General features: G+C 43.8%; 1 protein-coding gene across 1 annotated transcript in view; it reads right to left on the reverse strand.

Moving 5' to 3' along the window:
- Nucleotides 1–284: 284 nt before the first annotated feature.
- LOC138636329 (neural-cadherin) overlaps nt 285–14,729 on the reverse strand; it is a 136,887-nt gene continuing 122,442 nt past the window's right edge. Inside the window, exons 24-35 of the mRNA XM_069724286.1 lie at nt 13,628–13,905; nt 12,106–12,320; nt 10,146–10,273; nt 9,637–9,764; nt 8,848–8,959; nt 6,918–7,098; nt 6,508–6,674; nt 5,490–5,754; nt 4,662–4,842; nt 4,212–4,462; nt 2,778–2,935; nt 285–1,677 (exon numbers count right to left, since the gene is read on the reverse strand). Of these exons, the coding sequence (XP_069580387.1) occupies nt 976–1,677; nt 2,778–2,935; nt 4,212–4,462; nt 4,662–4,842; nt 5,490–5,754; nt 6,508–6,674; nt 6,918–7,098; nt 8,848–8,959; nt 9,637–9,764; nt 10,146–10,273; nt 12,106–12,320; nt 13,628–13,905 (2,766 nt within the window). The 3' untranslated portion in view covers nt 285–975. The remainder of the gene's footprint in view (nt 1,678–2,777; nt 2,936–4,211; nt 4,463–4,661; nt 4,843–5,489; nt 5,755–6,507; nt 6,675–6,917; nt 7,099–8,847; nt 8,960–9,636; nt 9,765–10,145; nt 10,274–12,105; nt 12,321–13,627; nt 13,906–14,729) is intronic.

The raw sequence follows: 14,729 nt of genomic DNA on the forward strand, positions 1-14,729 counted from the left end.
ATTACATACCGACCGGTTGGTCCGGCCTCTATCACGACCAGGAGCCAATCGTGACAAGAGTATTCTGAGTTGGTGTCCGAAGCAACCAATCAGATCTCAAGGACTGCTGGGGAGCCGCAAAGGTGTTTTTAGTTAGTGGGGCTGGTTGATTGGAGTCACTTTCAAGGCTGTATGTGGGATTTGTTTGACATCTTTCTGACTTTATTTGAGCTTAATATCAGAATACAGAATATTGGAGTGGAACAGTTTTCAGAATACTAATTTTTAAATTTTTTTTTAAATAATGTAAACCACTTATCACCCTTTTCGACTTTCTTAAACAAGAGTTGTTTTTCGATTGTTGTCCCTGGTCCACAAAACTTTGCTTCTTTTATAGTTTTCTTCTTAATTTTGTCCCTTCTTTTTTTTAAATTAATAAAACATGCCAATCTTACTTCCCTGATCTTTGACATTTAATCAGCCAAAAGAACTAAAAACATCACTTGTTGGGACAAATGTGGACTTTTAAGAATCCACAAACTTTATTGGACTCCAGCAAACGAGGCTACAAATCTACGAACGTTACCAATAAGGAGGGTTTTTAAAAACAAAAAATATTTTTTTTTACATTCAGATTTGATTTTAAAGTAATTTGTTGAGGACTTCCAACTAATTATCAGTCTGTTGTTTTGTGGTTATTTTCTGGTAAAGTGAAATAAATTTGTATCTGTATTATTCTGCATATACATAAACATCTCAATATAACATATCTTAATATCATTAATAATAATATTCAGTGATAGTAATTAATAATATTGATTGTATTCACAGCATTCAGCCCTGCAGGACGATACCTGACCTGCCATCTTTGCTTTTTTTTTTTTTTTTTTTTTTTTGGGGGAGGGGGTTTCAGATGTGACGTGAACGCAGCACCGAGTCCCTTTCAGCCGACATAAACACTGCATGTGTGTGTAGTTGGGGGTTGTGTAGCGCCTCCTAGTGGTGATGAGGCAGCGGGTCGTGGCTGTGGCTCTTCTGTATGTAGGCCATTGCGTCCCTGTAAGAGAGCGTGAGCTGGGGCCGGTCGTACATCTCGCTGAGCGCCTGGAACTTGGGGCCCCAGCGCGACAGCCTGTCATAGACGAACCCTCCGTCGTCGTCGTCCTCCTCCTCCTCCTTGACGCCGCGGCCGTTGGCGACGTTCCTGCGGGACGCGGTCGACCCCAGCGAGCTCAGGCTTCCCGCCAAAGACCCAGAGCCCTCCACGCACCAGACGTGGTAGGCGTCCGGCGGGAGGGCCTCGCCGTCGTTGTCCGCCTCCCAAATGATTCGCGCCACGTAGCTTTTAAACTCCACGTGGGAGCGTGAGCCAGACGGGGCGTCGGCGTAGCTGCTCGTCTCCGGGTCTCTGCCCACGTGAGCGGTGTAGTTGGCGTAGGCTGCATCGCTGCTGTAGTTGCCGTTGGCGGCGTGCTGTTGCTGCTGCTGCTGCTGCTGCTGCTGCTGGTGGTGGTGGTGGTGGTGGTGGTGATGCGGGATGCTCAGGTAGGGAGCGCCCGAGCTGCAGGAGGAGCCGGACGGATGAACTTCCTCCTGGGAGCCTGGCGAGGATTTGATGAGCGGGGCGGTGGTGCACGAGGACGACTGGGACAAACTGGAGCAGAGCGGACGCTTCAACTCTGTGATGTCATAGCCGTTCTGAAAGGACGGAGGGAAGAACATACTAACTCTGTACATAAAATGTCATTTCAATGTCATGCAGAATAGAGTCGGGTGTTGTAAACTGGCTCTGAACTGAATTTTACCGAACAAACTTTGATATCGTGTCCTCATTATTCCCTTGAAGTGAAGTCTGAATCTTCTGCACAGTGTTTACAAATGTATGGAGGATTTTTAATTTATAAATAAGGCATTAAAATTAATGTAAAGTCTTTAGAGGATTAGGAAGAAACATTTATTTTGAAGGGCGGACATTAACACTGTGGTTGTTGTATTTCCTGTTTCCCAAAGTACTAATGTAAGTTAATGTATTATTATGAAACAAATATGCTGTCATGTAGAATTTGTACATTTTCCTGTGACTCTTCAGGACGTTTTCCCAGGATTTCTGCACCACACATCACCCGTCCCAGACAGTGCAGTCTCTCTCCACTGCGCAACACAACCTGGTCCAACACTTTCTACATGTTTGGATATGCAGAGCTGTATGATGGTCTTTACCAATGTGACAAGCTGCATACTGGTCTGGTCTGTCTGTAACCACGTTTCACACACTAGTATGAATCTGAATAGTCAATAGAAATATTTATACTGTGCTTTTATCCAGGCTTATTTAGCCTGCATTTATTTTTGTGCAGATTGCGAGACTTTGAAATGACCTTTGAATGTATTTTTCACGTCACATAATAATAACTTTATTTATAAAATAAAAAAAATAAAAAAAAAGCAACATTACAAAGTGTTTTAGTAATAATCACAAAGCTTTAAAAACTGTGGACTTGAAACACAAAGATGAACTTTACTTTGAAGATCTTTTTGAATTTCTTTCGTCCAATTGAAGGTCTCCTTACTGCAAATATTTGGAACTAAAAGTGTTCTGTACGCAATGACAGGACACAAGTGGAATATTTATTATCTGAACTTGTCTGCTAAAATCATACAGTTTCAGTTGTCTGACAGTGTGCAGGGTCCCTTATTTAAAGTAGAAGAGTAGAACAAAGCCCCCACAGTGTGTGTGTGTGTGTGTGTGTGTGTGTGTGTGTGTGTGTGCGTGCGTGCGTGCGTGTGCGTGTGTGTACCTGGTCCTGCTCTCCACCTCCCTCTTCGTTGTAGTTCAGGATGTTTTCTCGGATGTCCTCCCAGCTCTCGTGCTCAGCGGGGATGTGGTAAACTCCTCGCTTCCTGAACTTGTTGCGGCTGCCTTTCTGGTTCCACACCGTCACCGCCACCAGCACCGCTACACACACACAACACAACACAACACACACACACACACGCAGAGAGAGAGAGAGAGAGAGAGGAGGACAGTATAAATATGCATCTTTGAACGTGAACGTGCTCCTGCACCAGCGGGTCGCACATTCATTTCCTTCCTGTACATTTGAAGCAGCGGTCTCATTAAAGCTTGCTCTGCGGAGTCATTTCGACTCGATAAATCAGAACAACGTTCGTTTAGAAACATCTTTTTAATTATGACAAACAGGTGAAAAACAAACGAGCCCGTCGGAGGGAGGGAAGAGGATCGGAGTTTTGCATTTGGCATTTTTTTTTCATGGGGAGCTACGAGGTTGCATTTCGAAGGACGTCTGTTTCCAAAGTCACCTCTAACATATTTATCCTCTTCAGGAGGGAACAGGGAGTAACTGAGCTGTTGGGAAATGAAGCCGTTCGGTGGAAAAAGCAGCGACCCTCCACCGATCAGACAAATTAACAGCTAAAATGGAACATGCAGCACCTCTTTGTGTTGTAACCTTTATGCAACTGAGCACTGAGTTTGGACGCTCGAGATCAATACTAATGGAAACGCTATCGATCTGCAAACTGTTACACAAGTTTAGAACAAAAGGTCTCTCGAGGGGACGGTTGATTTGACAGCATGTGTGTGTCTGTGTGTACTAAAATGTGTCTGTGTGTGTGTGTGGCTTTTGCTTCCACGCTTTATTTTTGTAACTGAAAGTCATTTCTTTGTTCTTTTTCCTCCTTTTTTTTCTAGCTTCTAGCTCTGTGAGTGAGTTTGAATTAAGCTGATTGGGCTGTTAAGAGTTGACAAAAAAAACACCAAAAAAAACCAGAGATGACTTAACACATAACTTTCTGTATTTGCTGACTTGTGTCCTCACTTAAAACAATCAATCCCGAAGCGTGAATATTTTTTTTTCAGGATTTAAAGTTAAAAGTTTGGAGCCAGACTCAGAACTTCAAAGACAAGAACTGAGAATTATTTGTGACTTGCAAAACAATGAATTTGTCCTACTTCTGAAATAAACAAATTCTACGTGACCAAACACTGCTGATTGCTTTTTTTTTTTTTTTTTTTTTTTTGTTTATAGGGAAAAAAAACAATTTTAATGGCAAATTTTCAACCACACAGTCGGATACAGTAACAGTAAACATACTCTTTGGTAAAGACATTAAAATGTTTGTTGTTTTAAGTTTGGTTGAATTCAATGAGCTTAGTGTAACACAGAAAGGTTCCCAGCTATTTGAACTGACTTTATTAATGGCTCTCTTACCAAAGAAGACGAGCAGACACATGCTGATGGCCAGGATGGAGCTGGGACTGAGGGCGGCCAGCCGGTGACCTTTGACCTGCCCCAGCTCGCAGCGCTGACCCCTGAAGCCCTCCAGACACCGGCACCGGTAGCTGTCGGGCGACAGCGCCTGGCAGATGCCGCCGTTGCGGCACGAAGACGGTCCGCAGGGCGACGGCACACATCGCTCCTGACCCGAGTCGTCGGTCACCGTCACCTGACCGTCGGGACACCTGGGAGGTGATGGAGATCAGGACGGATGAGTTAATGGCATCCGAATGGAAATAAATTCTTAAAAACTTTAAAAGGTCTCTGCACATCTGAATATGTGACCTCAGCGGAAAGCAGAAGAGAAAACTCTTCAAAGAATAAATCAAAGACAGTTAAATGAAAGTTTTGTGTGTCTGACCAGTTTGTGTTTGTGTCATTTACTTGCACTGGTGTTTCCTCCACAGGTCGATGCAGCGCAGCGGGCTGAGGCAGGGGTGACTGCTGCAGGCGTTGCTGGAGCACCCGGAGGTGACGCCTCGCCTCTCCAAGACCGTCACCAAGTCCCGGCTCTGCCCGTCCAGAGGGAGGACCTGACCGTTAAAACGAACGTCCCGCAGACAGCCTGGACGAGGAGAGGTCTGTTTAGAATTCCTGAATATGTTTTTTAGGACTTTATTTTCCGTACTGACGCTACTGCTGCTAATACACAAAACTCCATGAAGATATGACATCAGGAGAGATTCACGAGGGACCTTTATAATGAGTCTGTCGTGGGTCACGTGACCGTCGAAGGTAGCGGAAAGAACTTTTTAAAGGTCTCTAATATTTCTGAGGTACAACATAATGGACAGACAGATAGATAAACTGGGGCTGATTAATAATCGCGGATTTGTTGTAACACCTGACGTTTAAATATTAGTCGATTCAAAACCCACCAAGTTGAGAACAGAAGATCCTGACAGAAAAGAGTCGATGCAAACAAACCCTGTTTTTTTTGTTTTGTTTGTTTATGTTTCCAAACATGATGTTGATGCAAACCACAAAGATTTAAGGAAACACAATTACAGTGGAAAGACAATTCATTCTGAAAATACTCTGGTTTAAGTAATTACACAATAATGGATTTCTTTCAAACATCAAAAAAGAAAGAACATTTTAGGATTTCATAAATTCATCAAGGCCGTCAGATCCTTTAAGGTCAGTTCGGTCATGTCAAAACTTCCTTGTAAAAAAACGACCAGGAGGATCAACATCAGATCCAGATCTCACCCTGAAAGTCGACCATGTCTCCAGCGTTTGGCCCGTTGCCGACCATCAAGCTGGCCGGGTGAACCACGATCTCCCTGCGGGTCCCCAGCTGTGCCTGGACCTCCCGCGAGCCCCCGCCCTGCTCCAGCCGCAGGGTGAACACGTTGTCATGGCGACTGAGGCTGACCAGGACCCACTGCCCGATGTCTACCCGCTGGCCGGGTAACCGCAGCGCGTGAGCACCGTCGCCCAGGTTGGCCCGCACCGAGATGTGACCCTCCAAAATCTGATAGAGAAGAAGAAGATTATCACACATAAAAATATGAAACCTTCATCTCTCCCATGATGCATCACATCCGCCTCATTTGTGCTTCTGTGTCAGACTTAACAGGGTGGAAGAAGTACTACGAGCCTTTACTGAAGTAAAAGTATGATGCCACAGTTTAAAAAAAAAGTCCTGCCTAAGAATTAAAAGTATTAGCAGTGAAATATATCTAAAGTATCAAAGTAAAAGTACAAGTTGTTCTTCCCTGTGACAGAACTACTGAATTATATATAATTTTTTAGTGGTAATATAGGTGCAACAATGTATAAAGGAAAGAAATACCAGGTTCACAAGATAAGTCTGAGGCACTAAGATAAAAAATGGTTAAGAGAAAAGCAAAAAAACTGAATTCATAGTGTAGCCGAATGTATTTTTTTTTTTTTCCTCTAAACTTTGATTTTAATTTAAAACATTTTAACAACTACAGCTATTTAAATGATTAAATACGAGAAATTTAGAGAGGAAATCACTTCAACTGTCAGATGTAGCTCTTACCCTCTGAGATGCAGTGCCATAAAATGGGATAGTGAAGTATCTCAATATTGTACTTAGATACAGTATTTGAGTAAATTGTAAAATTGTCAATAAAAACAATAGAGTCTGCTTTGACATGTAAATGCTATTGAAAGCGTGACGTAAGCCTTTTCCTCTCTGTGGATAGAGGTTGGCTGTGAAGTCAGAGGTCTGTCAGTGTTGTGTGACGGGTGGACCGACCTCCAGGACGATGTACTCGTTGGCCTCCCGGGACGTCACGGAGAGCAAGGTGCCCGAGGTGGCTCTGGTTCGTAGGAGCAGCTGAATGTTGGTGCGTCGAGAGCTGCCGCCTCCTCTGAGCTGAAAACGCACCACGCTGCTCGAGTCGAAGGAGAACTCCGGGACGGCTGAGGGGAGGGGGGGGGACGAGGAGATACGTGTTTAGACTGTTTCACACGTATGAAAACAAACTTATCCGCGTTAGGTTTGAATTAACCAGCAGCTGCACATCTGTAGTTCATCATACTTTAAAGACTATTGATGAAAAGTTTGGAGTCTCGGCTTTTGTTCAAACTGGTTTCCGAAAGGAAAAGTTTGAGAATTGGAAGTCTCTCATTTTAAATTCTCCTGTGATGTCATTGGTCCCTCACCCGTGTCACACTTGTGTCCGGTGTATCCCGGCTGGCACTCGCAGCTGAAGGAGCCCCACTCAGAGAGGCAGGACGCGTGAAGACCACAAGAGGGACCGGCCGCCGTCACGCACACGCCGTCCGTGAGCCGGCACCCCGGGGTGCTGTCCACGCTCTCCCCTGGAGACGCCAGATCGTACACCTGAGGGATGAAGAGGGGGGATGGGGTGAGATTATTGTGTTGTTTTTGTGTTCATCCATCAAAAGAGCCCAGTGACACAACACCCGTGCCTCCTTGAGTCATGTGATTCAGGCTGCATTCACAGCCAGCGTCAGATTAAAGGAGGCCTTTAAAAAAAAAAAAAATTCAGCAGTTTTCCTTCTTTGACTCTGAAATACAATAAGACTGAATTTGACATGCACTAAATTTTCTAAATAGTCCCATTGTTTTCGGCTGGCAGCCGTACTGCGGTTGCATTTTGTGGTGTGTCAATCCACCTTAAACGCATGAAGTCCAAAATGTATTCTGAATTTATCTGAAGGAATCAAGATTACAGAGCAAAGAAAGAAGCATGTTCGGGTGTGTGTGTGTGTGTGTGTGTGTGTGGGGGGGGATTATATTTCTCTTTTTTTCAAGGTTTTCAAGCAGCTTTCTTTTGTCATGAAAATTTGGCCACGTTGAAGACAAGCTGGGGAATTTCCTAAATTGAGAGGGTTCCTCTACCGGGGAGCATGAACGTGCTCAGTAGATCTCACAGCACTCTTCTCATAAGTTAGCAACCTCCGGAGCAGAAAAATGGGAGCAAAAGAGGAAGTATCAAAAAACTGCAGTTCCTCAAACAGCCACTTGAGGCAAGCTCCAAAAGAAAGCCAATCCCATTGACTGTATATAAGAGTGGACGTAGCTTCCGGGCCTAAAAATCGGATCGATGAAAAAATGCCTTAAGCTGCGATACCACCGAGGGCCACTAAAGGTCGGTGAACACAAATAATCACAAAACACAAAATGTGTGCCGCCGGGCCAAAAAAACATGGCCTCTATTGAAGGACAGCGTTGGTGCTCGAACATCACAGCTGCGGTGAGTTAAAACATGATCCCAGCCTCTGAACCGACTACACAAAACAACCCCAAAACACAAGGGATTGTGGGTAGAATGAGTTGCTGCAGCTTGTTATGCTAACAAGCGTCCTCATCTTCTTGTCTAAAAAGCAGGCTGAAGTCTGTCCTGGGGAATATTTTGGGATCTTTGGGAGGTTGCTGAGGTTTTCGCTCGGCAGCAGAGGAACCACAGCAGCTTGCTGAGTTTCAGGAGGACGAGGAGGAAGAGGAGGATTCTTTTCATTTATATTATATTTTGGACTGTGATGTTGTTATGTTGGCCTTGGCTGATGAGCCAAGCTTAGACCACCATCTGTCCAACCAGCGCTCCCATGGTACATGCACAAAACACACACACACACACACGATACACACAAACACACACACTCTCCACCGAGGAGTTGAGAGCAGCACGAGTGAATACATGCATGCACAAACACACACAGACAGACCTACAGACATTAAAACTGCATTTAAAGGCAAGAAACAAACACAGATACGCACGAGAAATACTAATGATCTCTGGGATGGAAACACATGCGCACAGAATGTGTCTCCTTCACCTCAGAAGACATTAAATTGATTTACACTCATTTTAAGGACACTTCATTTGACCATAACCACCACTTTTCTAACCTGAACCTGACCTGACCTTATTTAAACCTTAAAACTCATCCTGATTGCCAGTAGGGGACATTTATGTCCCCACAACATGAATAGTACAAGTACGTACGTACGTATGCACGCACGCACGCACGCACACGCACACGCACACACACACACACACACACACACACACACACACACACACACACACACACACACACACACACACACACACAGTAGTATTACCTGACTGTCGACCACCAGGTTTCGGATGCAGCCGGTGAAACTTCGGTAACGTCGGTGAGGAGATATTTCCTTCATTCCTCCCAACTGAAGAGGCTGGAACACATTCAGATATCTGAGGAGGAGGAGGAGAAGGAAGAGGAGAATAAATAGGAGGAAGATGGAGAGGAGGAAAGAAGCAAAAAGATGTGGAGTGGAGAGAGAAAGAGGAGAAGTAAAAGAAGTGAAAGAAAAAAAAAAAAAACAGACGAGGACGAGGAAGAATAGCAAAAGAAATGAAAGGAAGTGAAAACCAATCCAGAGAAGAAGAAGAAGTGTGACAAGAGATAGGAAGAAGAGATGAGGGAATAGGGAGAAAGTAAGAAGATAAGGCGAAGTAAGATAGGAGGAGATGGAAATACATAAGATTGGAAAAGGGTGGAAAGAGGAGGAGGAAGAGGAGGAGCAGGACGGGGGAAAGGAGAGGAGAGGAAACACAAGTAAGGACAGAGGGAGGAAGAAAATGGGGAGGGGAAAAGGAAGGAGTAGTGGGAGAAGGGTGGGAGGAAACAGAGGAGCAGGAAGAGGGGTAGGATGAGGTGGAAAAAGGGCGATTGAGGGGAAGAGGAGGGAGAGGAGGGAGAGGAGGGAGAGCAGCATGTACAAAATGAAGGATGAGATGGAGGGAAAACGAAACAAAGGGAGAGAAGGAGGCGATTTCAGATTCAAATTTTCAAGTCTACATATAAAATGAAAAGTACAGTAAATGTACGCAGTGACAAAGATCTGTAGCGTCTCCAGGCTCGTTCTTACCGCTGGTTGCCGGGCGTCTCTCCTGCAGCTCTGCAGCCGGACTTGTCCATCTCCTTCCCCTCCCCTCCAACGCCCTCCAACTCATTCAGCGCCACCCCTCCGCACTGGTCCAGGATCAGCTGGACAGCCTGTGGACAGAGAGACAACAACGCTGTCAACAAACTTCATTTATTCTCATCATCACACGGAGGGAAGGGTACCTCGTGCTATCCGTCTTTTCTTCTGATTTTACGAGGTTTCCCGTCTTCGTTTTCTGTGATTTGTCAACTAACCCTCGCATGACAGCAAAAAAATAAAGTTATGTCTTCAGGGGCACCAACATGCACCTAATATTTAAATATTGCAACTTATTATCAGGCAAAACTGAAGCGAGCTTTGTCGACTGATCATCTAAGACACATTCATCTGTCATTTTATTCCAATCAACCAACAATCCACCCGTCCGTCTATCCAGCCATCCGTCCATGCATCCGCTATCTCACCAACCTTCGTTCGTCAGTCTGTCTTACCTTTCCGTCGCTGATGATGTCGAGGCGATGCCAGCGTCGGTCGGTGACGGTGGATTGTGGCGGGAGCTGCAGGGTCAGCGTTCCTGATCCGTGGTTTATACTCAGAGATGGAACGCCGTTCCTCAACTCTGGATGGAGAGAAGAGATTCGTACTTTCTGTTTCTATTGTAAGTGGCCCGAACAGCAAATCCCACAAAGTTCTTACAACCAATACATTTTAGCATGTGACCATCAAAGAAACCAAAGAAATGCGCAAAACAATCTGAAAAACACTTCTTGAGACTGAAACATGTTAATTTTGAGTGAAAACCCTTTTTTGGGGAGGAGGGTGGGGGGGGGGGATTCTTGTTTTTTTGCCACTTGATGTTCACACACAACTGTAGTGAAGTGACACAAAGATCTTTTGTCTGAAAAGTTGTTGAATGCCCCGACATCACTTCTTTTTTATTGCTGTGTCGGCTGCTGAATCCCATCAACAACTGCAGAAACCCCCTCCATCAATTCTGTGTGTGTGTGTGTGTGTGTGTGTGTGTTTTCAAATGTCCTCTCAACTGCTGTGTCTTTCAGATGAGTGTGTTTGTGCCTGTGTGAGTGTGCGTGACCTGATCAACCTCACAGTCGCAGTATTGAACATGTAAGTGAAAAACGCTTCAGAGAGATCAATGGGGCGACCATCTTTGATTTTCCCCTCCCTACATCCGCGCAGAAACAGCCCGGGTTCAATAGTTACATAACTTTTAATGCCACAAGATTATGCAAGAAGTGTTTGAAAGGCCATCTGCAGGCTAATCCGTTAACACCACTTCGGGACCGCCGGGAGCTGACATTCGAGTTTATGAAGTTCTTCATCCACAAGAGAAACTGTCTTTACTGCAGCGCATCGACGGACGCTTTGTGTCCGCTGAAAAGGACGAGCCGCGGCACGTTCCCACCAGCACTGTGAGATTAGAGTGTTTGTTATGGAGCTTAGAAGTTAAAATAAAAGGGTGCCGCATTTCGAGCAGAGTTTTCAGTAGCATCGTACTCGTCAGCTCTGCTCACCAAAGCAGAGGAGGCGGAGAACTGCAGGTAAAAGTCTCGTTAGACGATCGAACACTGGTGCGTGTTATCATTTTCTTGATTATCTGTTGGTCAGTTGTGGTTTCAGTATTCAATTTCGAGGTCTTCACGACTCCAGTAAATAAGAGCAGATCCAGAACCCAAGTTGGGCCACTGGCAAATTATATTCAATCTCATTGGGTTAAACATCGGGTTTAGTGCGGCTCCATTTGCCTGAAGCTGATCAGCCTGTAAAGAACTTCAATACAAGGTAAGCTAAGGGCGACCCAAAATATCTAGTTACTTATCAATGAAACATTTTCCTTGACAAACCATCCACAAGAAGTCATCTTATCAAACTCAATAGAGGTTAAATTTTTCATGGAGATATTTATGAGGATTCCTTCAGTAGGGTCATAATCAGCCAAAATTTCTAGTTGCGCACAAATGGAAACAGTCTTTTTCGACTGAAGTTGACTAAAATTTGAGCAACTTTATGACCTTTCCTCTAACTCCAGAAAAAAAAGGACTATTAAACCTTTAAAAACAGTTAAATCATCCGGATGCTGTTTGTTCTGTGCACCACGTTTGTACTGTGGCTGTGACAAACACTGCAGCCTCTAAGGGGCACATTTTCTACGTGTTGTGTACTTACATCTTGTGTGCACAGTGGATTTCGGCTCCAGAATAAAACCCTACCTCTTTGATTTACTATTGATCTCACAAACAGTATAATGGAGGTTGGTTTTTTTTTTGCAATCAAACTCAAGTGGAGCATCTAGAAATTCTCTGAACATGATATGTCGGCACAAAACACGGGTAAATTCCTCACTTTTTCCATTAATAAAGAAAATCGTAACCCTTTTTTTAAGCTCTAACAGTTGGAGCTTTACGCACATGCACACCTCAGCAGTACACTCACCTACGGCGATGAAGTCCTCCTGCTCGCCAGAGAGGACGACACCGAGCGGCCCGTCGTAGAGGAGCAGCCCGTTGGCCGACTCAGCCAGGAACTCCAGGGAGATGTGGCTCTGGAAGCAAGGCATGATGGGAGGAAACCAGGCGTAACCCTGACCGCCGAAGCTGTGTTTGGTCTGCTGGCACTCAGGGCCGTCGAACATGGGAGGACACTTACATCTGAGAGACAGAAAAGAGCTTATTTTATTGCTTAATTATCCTGCTAATGAAGCAACATTATTAATTTATTGCCTTGATTGTCAAGAACACTATGTTTCTAAATACACATTCAAATCCTGCGATCCCCACCGGTGTTGCTGAGGAAATATTAGAACATGAATTCATGTATTTTCTGTATTTTTTTCCCCCATAAACTACCCTTATCAATGTGCCAAGGTGTATTTCTGGGGATCAAATTCTTTAAATTTTAATGTAATTTAGCCTATAAAAAAAAAGACCAAATTCAAAGCCGATACATTAATCTGTTCCCAAAAAAAACCCACCATTTGTATACTGTGTAAAATGGTATGAAACAAAGTCCTCTGCTGGTTGTTAACGTCATCCTTTATTTGTTGTGTTTCTTTTTAACACAAGACTGAAAACATGACCTGAAGCAGCAGATTTCTTTCCTGAGTACATAAAATGAACCGAGAGAGATCCACACACAAAGACAGAGACAGAAACCAAAGGCTAGAAAACTTAACAGAAAAATCTATTAATTAAAAAGAGCTTTAAATGTATATGTGCCAGCGTTAACAAGCTTTTTTTGGAGAGCAGAAAAAGAGAGAACAAGGGAGAACCAGCTGTCAAATTTAGCTGCTGAATCGTTTCATCCAATATCTAAACCATTAAAATTATGTGATGATTCAAAGTCAGCTACTGTACGTGCAGATAAAACTGAGGCTTTGGAGTGTGATTACTCCAAGAGAAATCTCCTGCCTCCCTTATTAAATCTTTAAAATGTCTGACAGATTTGCCTGGAGTTAATCAGTTAACAAATGGCAAATTTTTCCCGGCTTCAGGCGGTGACTCTAACAGTGCAGGACTCGAATCTGCTGCAGACGACCGGCAGACGTCTAATCAGCGCTGTCAGGTGAAAACTATAGAAACACAGAGCTACTGCCAGGAGTGAGAAAAAAAAAAAAAGGATTCAGTTTCTCATTATTAAGAAAAACTTTTCTCGTTATAACAGGTCTTTTATCCCTTCTCGGTTTCAAGGAGAAGCATTTCAGAGGCTCCTGATAGCTGAAATTTTTACAACAAGCGTTGACAGTGCAAACCATCCTATAGGCCATTTAATTGCTTTCACTGTCCGCGTATTCGCGACAAGTCCGTCAACAGTATATAGCTTAGCAAAACTTTAACTGGAAAAAGGACCTGATCGGTTCATATTGAAACTTATCCTGAATGCATTGTAGCAATACAAACACAGACAGATAGAAAAAAAAAAAAAAAAAAAGTGTCCCACAACTGCTCCCTGCACCTACCGGTATCCCAGCGGTCCGTCCTGGCAGGTGCCCCCGTTGAGGCAGGGGTTGACGGGGTAAGCGGAGCAGGGCACGTGGATGGCCTCTCGGCCCCTGCAGCCACATCGTGCCGTCGAAGAGGCCGACAGCGACACCAGAGAGATGTTGCCGGAGCTGAGAGCCACCGGGGCCTGGCTGAACGAAACCTCGTTGCTGCAGCCTCCGGACTGACTGCAGTCAGTGTTTGGACAGTCATCCACACCCACCTGAGAGATGGACACACCCAGCATGGCCTCCAACTGCACAGGGGTCAAATAAAACACAATACACAGACAGAAAAACATATGTTAAGGAGGAAAAAGAAAAGAAAAGTGTGAAACAAATTAAAAACAGCAAAAAAACAAATACACAAACAACAAAGTAGCATGGAGCTAACTAAAACGAGCATGGAAAAAAACAACAACAAAAAAACTATGATGCGGCCCACAGAAACTAAATCGTGCAATTAAAACTAAAAAAAATGTTACCAATATTAAAACTAACATAATATTCTAAGACGTCAACAGAGACTAAGCCTGTGAACTAAAACCGGCATGAAAAAAAAAATTAAACCTCGCTAGCATGAAAATTAAACGAAAATGAAGGTAATAAAACAACCATGAACCCAAGAACATAAGAAACAAAGCATTACCAGGTATACAGCTAACTGCTAACTGGCAGTAGGCTATAGGATACAATTAACTGGAATAATCTACAATGAAGAAAACGAAAACTAACTGAAATACGCAAAGATGAAGCTAATGAAAAATAGTAACTAAAAGCAGGACTAAACTAAAAGCAACATAAGCTCAATAGCTTATATTGCAAGAGATTAATTAAAACTGTAAGTCCCGGGTGAACATAAAAGTAAGTGAAACTAAGACTGAGATGAAAAAAAACAAACTAAAACTCAGGATTGAAGTCACGAGCTGTGTTTGAACATTGAACCTCAGAGAATGACAGAGCGGCTCCCTTTGATCCGATGTCTATCTGCATCAGTGATATCTGAATTTACTCTATTTTCCTTAATGTTATTTATGCACTTTGGTGTTTCTCTGTCATTTCCTCTTCCCGTTAAAGTTTT

The sequence above is a fragment of the Brachyistius frenatus genome, unplaced genomic scaffold, assembly GCF_029030835.1.
Source record: "Brachyistius frenatus isolate BFR_SWC_R1_liver_20210118 unplaced genomic scaffold, ASM2903083v1 Contig_369, whole genome shotgun sequence".
NCBI classification, from domain to species: domain Eukaryota; kingdom Metazoa; phylum Chordata; class Actinopteri; family Embiotocidae; genus Brachyistius; species Brachyistius frenatus.